Here is a 14,237-nt window from a genome sequence, read left to right as displayed (position 1 = left end):
AATGTTTGTATTTACATTCATTGGAGAGGAAGGATCACAAAAGAGTATGCAAGCACACAAAGGAAAGCTGAAGTAAACATCTAAAGCAGGGGTGTCAAACTTCCAGCCCATGGGCCAGATGCATCATGCCGAAACCGCACCCACCCCAGCTCTGGCAAAAGTCATGATACGTCACGACACGTCACGTGACATTGTAAGTTTGACACCCCTGATCTAAAGGAATGGGGCTTAAAGTTGAAAGCAGAGAGTTTTTAGGAGGCAAACAAAAACTTTAGCATGAAATTAATTAATGTCAGGCAGCAATGGAAGCCTGCAGAAGAGTTCTAATCAGTTAATTAAGGTCACAGAGATGAGCTTGTTAACTTGCCTTAGCACATTTAGGGATGCAGCAATAAATACAGAAGGGAGGGAATAAATGTCCCGTTTCAAATCATGTCCTTTCTGCACATGTCACTATCCATGTCTGAATTCAACTACTTAGAAAACCCATTTAAATATGCCCTTGTTAATTATTTAACGGTATGGGTAGGTATGTCTGTTCAAAATACATTTCAAAAAGCTATTGGATCTTCTTTTGCACTAAATGTGAAATCCACCAAATACTTTCATTCTGACCACTAGATTAGGTTTGGCAAAGCGGTTCCAGTGGTGGGATTCAGCTGGTTCGCACCACTTCGGCAGAACCGGTAGCTAATTTTTTTTGTTGCCCAGGCCCAGAATGGACTTCCGGAAGTGGCATCCACACAGAGAACCGGTTGTTCAGATATTTGAATCCCACCACTGACTGAGCAGTTCAGTCCATTTCTATCAGAGTTCATAAAACCTGAATCCCTCAAACCTTTCTATTCACTATCATGATCATCATTATGATTAACATCTTCATCACGACCACAATGATCATCATTTTATCCATATTGCGGATAGTTCTTTCTCTTATCAAGCAAGTGTGCCGTGACCCTTCAACATCTTGGGTTGTTCCTCTTTATGTCCCTGCAGAAAGGCTGCTTGTGACCATAATTTGGCTAAAGTAGGTTCTTGCAGCCTTTTCCTCCAGACTGCCTTTGGTCAGGGCAATTAAAAAAGGTGTACAGACCTTATCTACTTACCTTCTGGGGTGAAAGCTGTAATAAGGCAAGCAATTCCAGCCACCAGATTAGATGCTGCCCAGGGATAACGACGGCCCACACGCTCTATGGTGACGATGAGGATGAAAGCAGCTGGAAATTCAACAAGGGTGGCATAGAAAAAATCCAGGTAAACATTTCCACCAGCAACTCCTATATGCATAATAAGTCCTTGGTACATTATGGCACTTGTGAACCTAAGAAAAGAGAAGGAACAACAATTAATTGGGGAATAGATTTATTGGCTAGCAAGTCTTGAAAGAATCAGTGCTCCGGATTTGATATGTCAATCCCACATTATATTACTAATATAAGCAACCTGATGCATGATCAAGTTTTGTTGGTAGAAGCTTTTTTGTCTCCTGGGATTTTTGACTGTTAACAAGAGTTTGGTTCTCCATGTGGGCATGTATGTTCCTTAGATATGCATCCATATTTCTTCCATTAGAAGAGAATATATGTAGCTCAGAGTCCTTGATGCCCTGGTGATGTTACCTAGTTGGGTGATTAATCTGCAAGCAAATAACCAAGCTCAGAAAGCATCAAGGACTCCATGATTCTTTTCTCCTTCTGGAATTTCCTGCCATTAACTGATGAGTAGCAGCAGGAATGGATTAAAAAAATAATAATTAGGCAACAGAAGCTTGTTGGGAAACAGGGAGTTGTTTTTCTATTATTGCAACCTCACAACCCTAAGACATCCACAATTTATTTGAATGACGAATGCACTGACTACTCCCATCTCCCCATAGCTTGCTTCCTTTTCTTGTTTATGAAGCTGTCCCCCTCCAAAATAAAAATCAATCAATCAATGAACAATAGAAAAGCCTGCAATATCTTCTCAAATATTCTACCATGTATGCTGAAGTTGTCAATTTAAATCCCATCTAATCTGGGCTGGCATTGAGTTTCTCCAGTCCTAAGCCAACACTTTGCCATGCTAGCTCTGAACATGGAAACTGGAAACTGAGTGGAGAATTGGGTGGTCTGGGGTAATCCAAATTCTTATATCCTGTTTGCCCTCTCCTCAGTCTCCATGCACTCACTAGGTAGATCTGAAAGGAAAATATAATTATATTCACTAGTATATGAGCACAGCTGTCCATGTGACCCTAGTAGACTCTCCTGTATCAAGATCCCAGTTTATAGAGAGAGCTGTACTTGCATTTGCAGGAATGTCAGTATAAATTTTGCTTTGGGCCTCTTTGCTCAGTGCAATGAAGTTGAAAACAGTAACAGGCAGAATGGCTGACGTGAAGTAGACCAGACAGGAAGCATAGCTACAGGAGCTTATTCTCCTTTATTGTAAGGTTTCAGTAACAGAATCTTGCCAGTCTAAAATTACATTTCTCCCCCTGTCCCCTTTAGAGCTGAAGAAACTACATAGGATCCCTTCTGAGATATTTGCCACATTTATATTCCTGCTGTGGCTAAGCTGTCACTTATCCAACCATTGCCCTGGTTGTGGCGTCCTGTCTCCCAAGATCATTCCTATATATCATGACAGCCAGCAGACACAAAGTATGGTGCAGGCCTCAGGTTAGAAGCCAGGAGATTATGAATTCTAGTTCCACCTTAGATATGAAGCCAGGGATGGCTTTGGGTCAGTCTTCCACTCTTATCCCTAGAAGGGAGGCAAAGGCAAACCACTTCTGCAATCTTGCCAAGAAGACTGCAGGGACTTTGTCCAGACAGTCACCAGGAGTCAAAACTGTCTCAAAGGAACCAAAATAATAATAATAATCCATGACAATATCCAACCTCAAGCTGTAATGTGTTCAGGGCAATACAATTCCAATGTATTCAGAAGACTCAGTATGGAAAAAAAGAAGTGTCTTGAGCAGGGTTTAATGTTATAGGATGATGATGATGATGATGATGATGATGATGATGATGATGATGATGATGATGATGATGATGATGATATCCATTCAGTCATGTACAGCTCTTGGAGATTCTGTGGGCCAGGTCTCTCCACATCTTCCGATCTTGCACTATTTCTTTGAGTTTTTCTATGCTCTAGTTGATGTCAGCTTTGATGGTGTCTAGACACTGTTCTTTGGTGGCCTGGTTTCCTTTTACCACTAATAATGTTATAGGAATGTGGACCCAATTTTTTAATGAGCAGAGGAGTTTGAGCTTCAGGCAAAATATGAACTCTAACCAAGGGTTTACCTGACCCTCAGTTGGACATAAAATTGTAACATATTAAGATTGTGTGTGTACCAATAGAGCCAACATAGCTAAGGCAAACAAGGATTCGATGAAATGCATGAAATAAATGGCCTCTTACCAGTTATACATCAAAATTAATGTGTATTTCCTGATCTGTGGTGTCCGCACAAGGTCCAGCAGTGAAGGGCTAAGGTTTGTGTCTTCTACCTGTTCTTCTTCGAGATTAATATTCTATAAGGTAATTATTGCAAAATAAATAAAAAGGCAAGGAACATAAATACATACTTATCCCTCACATTGTTTTTGTTCAGGATAAACCTTATGCTGAAAACAGAAATGGGGTAAGAAATGTAAGAGACGAGATAAGAAAAAGTTAATCTAAAAAGCTAAAAGAAAAAGTTAAAGCTAATTAACACCAAGATTAACGTCTTCTCTCTTTGAGGACTACATTCATTCCAGTCAACCACATCTTTCTTGGACTTCCTGTTTCTCTATCCATTCACTCTGATCAGGGCAATCTGCATTGACAAACTATGACATCAAAATTGCAGGTGACCAGGCAATCAAAGTCCTTTTCTAGCATGTATCACAGGGGTCTTCAAACTCGGCCCTTTTATGACTCATGGACTTCAACTCCCAGAATTCCTCAGCTGAGGAATTCTGGGAGTTGAAGTCCATAAGTCATAAAAGGGCCGAGTTTGAAGACCCCCTGATGTATCAAATGCATCACATGTAAAAGGGGTAATGCTTCCACAACCACCATTTAAATGCTAGTGACAGCATCTGCAGATGCACCTGACCTTTTTTTTTTTTTTGCAAATTTAACCCTCTTTCATTCTTTTTCTATGACCAACTCTACTTCATTCAAACTTTTCACTCACTTTCCTTCTCAATCTACATTCATTCATACTTTTACATCCTTGACCCTATAGCTTTTTCTCTTGCCATACATATCTTTTAAAAAGGTGGCTTGGTGGTACATAATCAACCAATTATTTTTCAACATAGTCTGACAAATAATATTGATTTTTTGTGGACCTTCATTGCAAGAGTTTGTTCTCACATTGATAAAAAAATGTCTTATGGCCTGTTTGTAAGACTCTCAGTTGATGCAAACACAAAGCCTCCTCCCTTTTACGCCAAAAACATGAGAAAATGACCCAGAACCATGCTGCTTATATTGCCTGAGTATAGTTTTTCTGTTTGAAATTCTTGTGGGGTAACCTCACCTTGCATCTAATAAATATCACTCATCAGAGCTTTGAGAGTTTTATTCGTTAGATTCACCATTTCCATTCTGGATAACTACAAGAGATGTCTGATGCCAACTCCCACTATAGTCAACTTACTTTTTGCTGACATACTTTTATGTCTGTTCCATCAGACGACCATCTCTCATTTCTGTTGCCTGATGTTGTTTTATACCTTTGCTTTTAATTTTATATGCTGCTCAGAGAAGTCAAAAAGTTGGTTTGTTTTAGAAATGTAAGTAAATACACAAATAAATACGAAACTCCCATTTCTCTATAATACAGTGGAGAGAAACAAGCTCAGCAATGCAGCTTTTTAGCATCATTCAACCTTCATTCCTCAGAACCGACAACATGACATTCTACCAGTATTTGCGTGTCTTAAAATATCTCCCTGCATTTTCCATCTTTAGTTAACCTTTTAAACAAGATATATACATTCATCCATTTTTATGTATGAATTGTAAGTATTCGGTCCATTTTCCCCATCAAAGACAACTACTTTAGTTTTTGATACTTTTCAGATCCATTTACCTTGCTGTGTATCCAAGATGACAATTGTTTTCCATAAAACAGTGGCTAACAAGACTATTATTTGCATACAAAAATACGTATACATTCACACGCCCAACCAATACATCTCTAATATCCTCACAAGTGTTCCTTATATCAATGTTTCTCAAAGTGTGGTTCAAGGACCTTTCTCAAGGGTCCACAAAATCAGTATTATTCACCCGACTATGTTGAAAAATAATTGGTTGATTATGTACCACCAAGCCATCTGCAATTCCCACCAATCACATAGATTTTCTCCATGATGATATTCTATCCTAACATGTTCTTTCAAGTCTCCTAATGAAAAATACAGTATTAAAATCCCATCAAGCCATTGTGAGAAGCAAATGTGTTAATTTTAGTTTTTAATGTAGTAAATATTAATAATATAAACCATACAAAGAAAGCTTTTTGGGGTCCTCCCTAATTAAGGAGGGAAGGAAGAAAGGAAGGAGAAAGAAAAAAAGAAAGGAAGGAAGGAAGGAAGGAAGGAAGGAAAGAAGGAAGGAAGGAAGGAAGATCTAAATAAGCGACTTGCTCATTTTTCTTATCATCTTTGTCGCAGTTACAAACATAGTAATGTATTTATTTTTTATTTTATTATATTAAATTTATATGCCACCCATCCCCCTGTCCCAAGTGATTTTGATCAGCTTACAATAGAATTATCATGTCCAGTTTCCTATTTCACTGACATTGCAATAATTATTGGATTATTTCTGCTTACCATGATTAGGAAGAGGTAACATACACTATGCCTATGAAATGTCCTATAATTCATGGTACACGCATCTTTCTGGCAGCCTGCATTCTGCTCTCTATCTCTTAGTTAAAGCCAGGGCAAGAAATAATGTGATAAGTTCTGTCCTTTCATTTCAGAAGGTATGGGCAGCTGCAGAAGGATGGAGAATGGTGTAGTGCAAAATGTGTGGTACACACAATCCACCATCCATCTATTTGCTCAAACTCACCACTGAAAGATTCAAATGCATCTAATGAGGCAGAGGTGGAAGAAAACCAAGAGTAGATTAATAGCCCACCAAGGAATGATAAATAGACATATATAGTGTTTAAGATTCACCTCAAAAAAAGCAGGTACAACTTTTCCATTTTTTTTAGCAATTTCCTTCACAATTTTCATAGCTCGGGCATTCTGTCCTTGAGTAATCAGCCACCTGGGTGACTCAGGGAGGCACCTAAAAAAAAGAACTGGAATCATTGATCTCCTCCAGAAATGCTCATGGCAAAAAAACAAGCCCAGACATCTCCTTTCTTCTACATGCATTAATTAATTAAGGCTTGTTGCACTTTAAAGATATAACCAGTTTATTGTGGTGTAAATTGTCATGTGATACAACTAACATTATTCCATAAAAGGAATACATCCATATCTATGCTTATCGGGGCAGGTTAGACAGCAGTAACATAATTCAGAAGGAAATGGAGATGTAGGAGAAGCAAGCAGTGAAATTACTTATTGTTCTTGGCTATTCACAAATCAATTGTTGGATACAACACATTATTTTATTCTTGTAGCATGGTAAGGGGCCTTGGTTTCTGTTTACTTCTTGAGAAATAGATGACTATGAACACATGATCATGGCCAAGTAGTTACAGTCACCATCACCATCTTGACTCTTTTTACTTGCCCCATGGATGCACCTTCACTCCTTTGTTCAAAGGTGACTTGTTTGAGGTCAGAGGCAGAACATCCTTTGAAGCTGGACTGGCCCCTTATTAGTGACAATACCTATTGCAGATTATGTTGCAGGTAATCATCCTTTATGGCAATCTCAGCACACTTGCCTCTCAAAAAAGAGAGTGCTTTTATTACAAACTCATTTCTAAATCTATCCTTGATCACTCCAGTTCTTAGGATACCTGGCGGCAACCATGATTTAGGCTAGACTGCCTTAATGGTTTAGTGTTTTGTGAAAAAACAGCTACTAAATGGAAATTATATGTAGGAATCATTTATTAGAAATAAGCAAATTATGGGCCTCCTGATGTTAAATTAGAGCTTCCACAATCCTTCACAATTGCCATGGTGGACAGGGCTGCTGGATGTTGTAATCTAACATCACCCAGAGATTAAGCAAAAGACTGACTCTGAGCAAGAAGTTCTTACCAGTAGTAGAGTAAGAGAAGGAACATTGGAAGAGTAACAGCAAGTTGAAGCCACCTCCAGTTGGGAATTGCATAAGCCAAACCATTAAGGATGAGAAGGCCAAAACCATACGCTAGTTGATAGAGAATGGCCACAGTCCTCCTGTAGCTTGGGCCAACAATTTCTGTGACTGGAAAATAAAATTAGGGCTTTCCATATTAATTCTCAATTGAGAAATAGCTTATTCATAGACTTTGATTAGGAAGAATGCTTGTAAACAAAAGGAACAGTGGAGAACACACTTGTTTCAAACAATGAAAAACTAATAAGTGAAATCAATTTTGAAACTGCATAGAAGTGATATATATGCTGCCAATATCTATCACCTCTTTGACCGCTCAGTGACTTTTAATAGCATTAATCATGACATCCTCCTGGACTGTTTCTCTGGGTCAGATGTAGGAGCACAGAGCTGTAATGTTTTTGCTATTTATTTATTTAATTTGTGGCTGCCCATCTCACCATGATTTGTATGGAATGTCTCGGAAAATAGAGCTGTAGCTTTTTTCTTATCCCATGGTTTTTTATTCACGAGGTACTTCTAGATTCATTCTTATTGCAACATTTAGATGAAATTAATGGAGAAAATCATCCAGAGATCTGGGCAGAAAAACTAAGAAAGCAGCCTAAAAAAGCATATTAAACTTACAAATGAACCAATTCGGTTCATTGGGTTAAATCCATATAGTTGCAACAAGAGATGCATTAAAGGTATTTTATACTCTATTTGAGCCTTTGCTCATCTGTAGCTAATTGCAACATAAAGATAACCCAGCAACATCTTTGTTGTTCCATGCCCTCATGAAGCTGCCATCATTTGATCCCTAGCTTTATGAGAGGTAGCTTTAACTCTTCTTTGGCTATTTTGCTTTTGAAGTGCTGTTTTCTCTCTTTTTTTCTCAAACAACTTTATTTTAATGTGGATATATTCTGGCATGCTTTACCAACGATTCTGTACCTTATGAGATCAGATTGACTCCCGGGTTCAGGACCCAATCTCCTATTGGCCACTTCAGGCTGGTATGGGCACACAGCCTCACTTATAATTCCTGGGGACTGTTCTTTAGGGAAATTCTTGTTTGGACAGTTGGGAACTTTTTATTTGTTTGTTTGTTTGTTTGTTTGTTTGTTTGTTTTTTAACAAACAAACAAACTATGCCTGTCAAATCTCCAAGACAATTCCTGACTTGAAGAATTGCAGCTGACCAGCAGTAGGAAGAGAGAAAGGGGATGACTCTTCCTTTATCACTTCCTCACACAATCTTTCCCATGTCTGCCAATTCATTGCTTTTGAACCCAAGTTTAGTGCTTTTCCAGACACCCAGATGTCAACTGGTAGTCGAGCTCCTTTTGCATATGGGTTTATGCACTTCTGGAACAGTACTACTGTTCAGCACTTTTTGAACCCTGGATTAGCACTTTTTGAGATACTCATACAAAACGGAAATTATCTCTTTTTATCCCATCTCCCCATCTTTTATTAAGAAGCATGATTGGTGTATGTTTCTCCCCCAGATGTGTGAGGATGGCGGACCTACTGTTTTCGGCTCCGTAGTCTCCGCGGGGTCCTCAGCGGAGATGGGGGAGCCTTGAAAGGTCCGGGGGTGCTCGCCGGCCGGAGTTGGAAGGAGGAGAGGGTCGGCGAGCGAAAAGGACGAGTTGGACCACCCGGTCGGAGCCGTGAGCCGTGAGGGGAGAGCGGAGCAGCCGAGCAGCCGAGCAGACGAGCGGAGCGGCCTGGTGAGCGGCCTGGTGAGCGGAGCGGAGCGGCCTGGCGAGCAGACGAGCGGACGAGCGGATGAGCGGAGCAGCTGGCGAGTAGAACGGAGCCGGGCGGCTGGGCGGCCGGGGAAACCGGCGGCGGGCCGTCTCGGGGCCTGACGGGGCCTGACGGCGGGCTGGCGGCGGGNGAAGTCCAAGACTCTAGTTTGACTGTGTTCTATTGCTTGTGCTTCCATAATGTTGAATTCCAATATTGCATGATCACTTCCTCCCAAGGTTCCTATGGCTTCAACACCTTCTATCATTTCATCTCTGTTAGTGAGAATTAGGTCCAAAATGGCTAATCCCCTAGTTCCCTTCTCTACTTTTTGGGAGACAAAGTTGTCTACTAGGTTTGTCAGGAATCTGTTTGATCTTCCACTTGGTGCAGAGTTTGTCTCCCAGTTGATGTCAGGGTAGTTAAAGTCCCCCATTACTATTGTGATGTGCTTCCTACATACCTTAGTTAGCTGACTAGCAAAAAGTTCATCTATTTCCTGTGTTTGGTTGGGTGGCCTATAGTATACACCTATGGCAATGTCATTCCTCCCCCCTTTTATATTGACCCATACACATTCAGGACAGTTTTCATCATTGTTGTGCTCTATTTCTGTAGAGATGTAGTTATTTCTTATATAGAGAGCAACTCCACCTCCTCTTTTATTTGGCCTGTTTCTTTTAAATAATTTAAATCCCTCTAGCTGTGTGTTCCATTTGTGGGTTTCGTCCCACCATGTTTCCGTTATGGCAACAATATCATATCTGCCCTCATTAACCTGAATTTCTAGTTCACCCTGTTTGCTGTTCATACTCTGTGCATTTGTGTATAGACATTTGAGTGCTTTATGACTGACAAAAATATGCTTTTGTTTACATTACAGGATCTGTCCTTTTTGTAAGGGGGGCGGATGTCAATGCTGCTAATATTGAATATTCTTGCTTTGACAAAATATGCAGAACTGTCTGGTACTTTTAGAGTTAATTCAGATGAGAATGAGGGAGGAGAGAAAAGCCCGCGAAAGGGAACAGAAGAGAACCTTTGCCCTTCAAACTAATTGGATAACGTAAATCATGACAGCAAAATAAGGGAGGGGAAATGCTGGCAAAAATAACTGCTCGGGGGGTGGAGATTTCAGATCTTAGCATCCTTTCATCATGCCGTGCCGACATTTTGTCACATGAATAAAAATACTTTTTAGGATAAAATGCCTGGAAGTTCTTTGAAGTGTTTCATTAGTCGGAACCTTGACACTCGCTTTGGCTCATTCCCCTCCCCTGCTACATTTGGCTAGCAATCACGTACCACCTGCCATGTGGCAAAGTACCACAAGTGGTACGCGTACCACTGGTTGAAAAGCCCTGGCCTAAAATACAGACTAAAATAGTCCAATAACCAAAGCACACAAAGGAGCCTCTGAATTACAAAACACTTTAAAAACTGTACAAAAATCCTTATGGTTACCCAGTCAAGCTGCCAGCTGATCCAGAACTAAATAAACCCACCTCATTTCCAACATGCCGGCTTTTAATTTCATAAGCGCTGATTGCATTCTCCTGGTTGGATAAAACGAACCAGGGGACCTTTTCTTCCAGCAACAGCTGCTGCTTCTTCTCTGTCCCTGTTTCCTCCCTGCCTGCTGAGCTCTCCTCCTCTTTCCCTGTTGTCTTCTTTTTCCCTTTCCCGCCCAAACCACCTCCATTTATAGCCTCTCCTCCCTCCCCCTTTTTCTTCAGTTCACATCCAGCTCTGCGCTACTTCTGGAAGCGCCAATCAGCTGGAGCCCTGCTGGCTCCTGGGGCTTCTGCCGAACCCAGACAGTCCTGCAGCTGCAGCTGCCTCTCCCTCAGGCTTGGGTCACTTCGGCTCATTCCCCTCCCCCACTACACTTGGCTAGCAGTCACGTACCACCTGCCACGTGGCAAAGTACCACAGGTGGTATGCGTACCACCGGTTGAAAAGCCCTGCCCTAGAGGAGAGGCTCAAGATCCAGAAAGGTCTTGACAAACTTGAGCACTGGGCCCTATCCAACAAAACGTAATTCAGTGGTGAGAAAAGTAAGGCCCTACACATAGGCAAGAAAAACCAAATGCACAGATATAGAATAGGTGGTACCTGACTCAACAGTAGCAACTGAGAGATCTAGGTGTCCTAGTAGACCACCAGCTAAGTATGAGCCAACAGTGCTCTGCAGCTGCCAAAAAAGCCAATGCAGTCCAAGGTTGCATCAACAGAAGGATAGTTTCAAGATCATGTGAAGTGATGGTCCAGCTTTATACTGCACTGGTGAGACCACATTTGAAATACTGTGTCCAGTTCTGGTCACCACGATACAAAAAAGATGTTGAGACCCTAGAAAGAGTGCAGAGAAAAGCAACAATGATGACAAGGGGTCTGGAGGCTAAACCATATGATGAACGACTGAGGGAATTAGGTGTGTCTAGTCTAATGAAGAGAAGGACTAGGGGTGACATGATAGCAGTCTTCCAGGACTTGAGGGACTGTCACAGAGAAGAGGGAGTCAATTTATTCTCCAAAGCACCTGAGGGCAGGACAAGAAGTAACAGGTGGAAGATCATTAAAAGAAAACCAACCAACCGGTGATGTTGCTGAGGTAGACCCGGGGGAAGAACGCTCCCTTCCCCCGGTCCGAATTTCTTCCGATGGTGGGCCCTTTTGGGCCGGGTGCCACCCTGGAGAGGTGGCCACCAAAGGGCGAACCTTTGAGGACCACAGGCCGGTGGTAGCCGGCGTGCTGGAATCAAAGCAGCCCCTGGAACCACCAGAAGAAAGGCGGATTGCGATCGCGCGATCCGCCATTAACAGCTGATTGTCGGAGATGTAGAAATAGCACTGACTGAAAGCAAGCAATCGAACCGGAGGAGAATGACTCTTCTTTCTAGATAAAGGTGGAATTTTCTTTTTAATTACCCTGTCTGGACGTTGAGCGTGGAGCTTTAGGGAGCGGAGGAGTTTCCCTCCCCCTCCTGCATATAAGCGGCGGTTTAAGCTCCTTTGTACTTTTTAAAAAATAACTTTCCAATAACTTTTCAAGCTTTAATAGAGACTTGGGTAGCTGGCTTTTTAAAAAGTTTTTCTTTATTTAATTCAGAAAACCCACTCTGTTTATTGCTAAACCTTTTAAATCTTTTTTCTTCTCCCTCCCCTCTCTGGACTGTTTTTTTTTTTTTCAAATACTGTGAATGGATACTTGCTTCTTTTTTTTGGTGTCTGGTGTGTATTCAAACTAGAAACTTGGCTCTACCCCCAGACACTTGGCTGCCTGCCCAGACATTCTTATCTGACCTTGCTGACTGAAGGAGGCTTTTCCTTTTTTTCTTCCTGATTGCTATTTTTTTTTCTCAGCTTGACTACAGAGCACACTTTAGACACAGAACATCTGGTGTTATTCCTTTTTTTGGATTACAAACATTTCCCTTTTTGGATTACAAGTATTTTACTATGAAGATCTGAATACTAAGGGAATTTTTTTTTCTTTTGCCTCCTTTTTTCTCTATGACTAGAGCCTGCTGAATTATAAATTGGATATATCCTTTCTTCCCTGCTTTTTCTTACCTATACATATATATATATATTCAGCAATAAAAACAATGTGTGTATATATATATATATATATATATATATATATATTCTATTCTTTTTTTTTGATGGTTTTTTCTCCTGGATAAACTTTTTGGTTTTTTTCTCTTTTTTTCTTCCTTTTTTCTCCTCGTTGGAATTACTTTTTCTTTTTTTCCCCATTTTTAATTTTTTTTTCATTTTCTGGCTACTTCTCCTAGTAATAGGAGCCTATTGGATTAGAACTGGCCATTGGGCCACCCAGTGGATTACAAGACAATATATCAACTCAATGATGTGTTCTTCTAACCTGGCCAAACCTGCGAGAAAAGGATCTTCTGCGCCCGCCTCAACCTCTGCTAGTCCAGTTTACCAAAAATCTATTACCATAGTGTTACAGCAAGAAAAAATGGAAGCTCAAAAAGATTCACAGGCAATACTACAGGCAATTGCGGCTCAGGTCGCCTCATCGGCCAAAAACCTTAAAGATATGAAAAAAGACCTTGACAAAAATTATGAAGATTTGAAAAATGATCTTGCTAACTTGAATCAAAAAATGGAAAATTTCCAGCAGGCGATTACAGATAATCAACAAAGGATCCAGAAGATAGAAGACAAGTCTTTAGAAGTTGACCAGAAATTAGGATCTCTACAAAGGAGAATCAAAGACTGGTCCAAACAAACGCGGAATTGGAAGATTCTATCGCGATCACAGAGATGGAAAAGGCATCATACTTTTTAAGATTTGAAAATATAATAGAAGACAAAGATGAGAATCCGTTTGTATTGATAGCTGAGTTACTTGCAGACCTTTTAGGAATGGGAAAGGCCCAAATGGAAGGAGAAATAGATCAGGTTTTTAGAGTCAACTCAAGTTATGCCAGAAGAAACAGAGTCCCCAGGGAAATTCATGTTAGATTTCTTAAAAGATCTATGCGAGATGAGATTTTGAGAATAGTAAGAGATCAACCATTAAAATACAAAGAAAAAGAAATTGTAGTGCTCAAGGAAATTCCCAGAAGGATAAGAGAAGCCCGAAGAGAGTACCAATTCCTAATGAGGAAACTGATTAATAAAGGAGTGAATTTCAGATGGCTGGTTCCAGAAGGGATACTGATTTTCTGGGACTTGAAAAGATATAGATTAGACACTCTGCTTAAAGCAGCAGAATTTTTTTCCCAAAACAATTTTTATTAGTTTTCCATTTTACACCAACACAGCTTAAGAACCCACGTGGAAAGATGGTGATCAATTTTTTAAAAAACAAACAATAACATAGTAAATATATACACAATATTTCTTTAAAAATTCCCTCTCTATCTATATAGAATATTATAATCAATTTAATACATTTTCAGATAAATTCATTACTATGTCTAACCATCAACTGCATTAATCAATATAAAATTTTCAGTCTATAGAAACCTATAGAAGCCTTCCCTGAACCCAGATGTATTGGCTAACTATCGTCCAGTCTCCAACCTCCGCTTTGTGGCGAAGGTTGTTGAGAGTGTGGTTGCACAGCAGTTTCCTCGGCACCTGGAGGAAACAGTCTATCTGGACCCTCTCCAGTCGGGCTTCAGGCCGGGTTACAGCACGGAAACGGCATTGGTCACGTTGGTTAATGA

General features: G+C 40.4%; 1 protein-coding gene across 1 annotated transcript in view; it reads right to left on the bottom strand.

Moving 5' to 3' along the window:
• Positions 1 to 14,237, bottom strand: part of LOC107292066 (solute carrier family 22 member 2-like) — a 29,076-nt gene that overhangs the window by 4,675 nt on the left and 10,164 nt on the right. The window contains exons 4-7 of the mRNA XM_015821126.1: positions 7,233 to 7,401; positions 6,186 to 6,300; positions 3,418 to 3,530; positions 1,107 to 1,321 (exon numbers count right to left, since the gene is read on the bottom strand). Coding sequence (XP_015676612.1) covers positions 1,107 to 1,321; positions 3,418 to 3,530; positions 6,186 to 6,300; positions 7,233 to 7,401 — 612 coding nt within the window. The remainder of the gene's footprint in view (positions 1 to 1,106; positions 1,322 to 3,417; positions 3,531 to 6,185; positions 6,301 to 7,232; positions 7,402 to 14,237) is intronic.

Source organism: Protobothrops mucrosquamatus, unplaced genomic scaffold (genome assembly GCF_001527695.2).
Source record: "Protobothrops mucrosquamatus isolate PMUCROS unplaced genomic scaffold, P.Mucros_1.0 scaffold1259, whole genome shotgun sequence".
Lineage (NCBI taxonomy): Eukaryota > Metazoa > Chordata > Lepidosauria > Squamata > Viperidae > Protobothrops > Protobothrops mucrosquamatus.
Note: the sequence above shows the minus strand (reverse complement) of the source record. Positions and strands in the feature narration are given on the sequence as shown.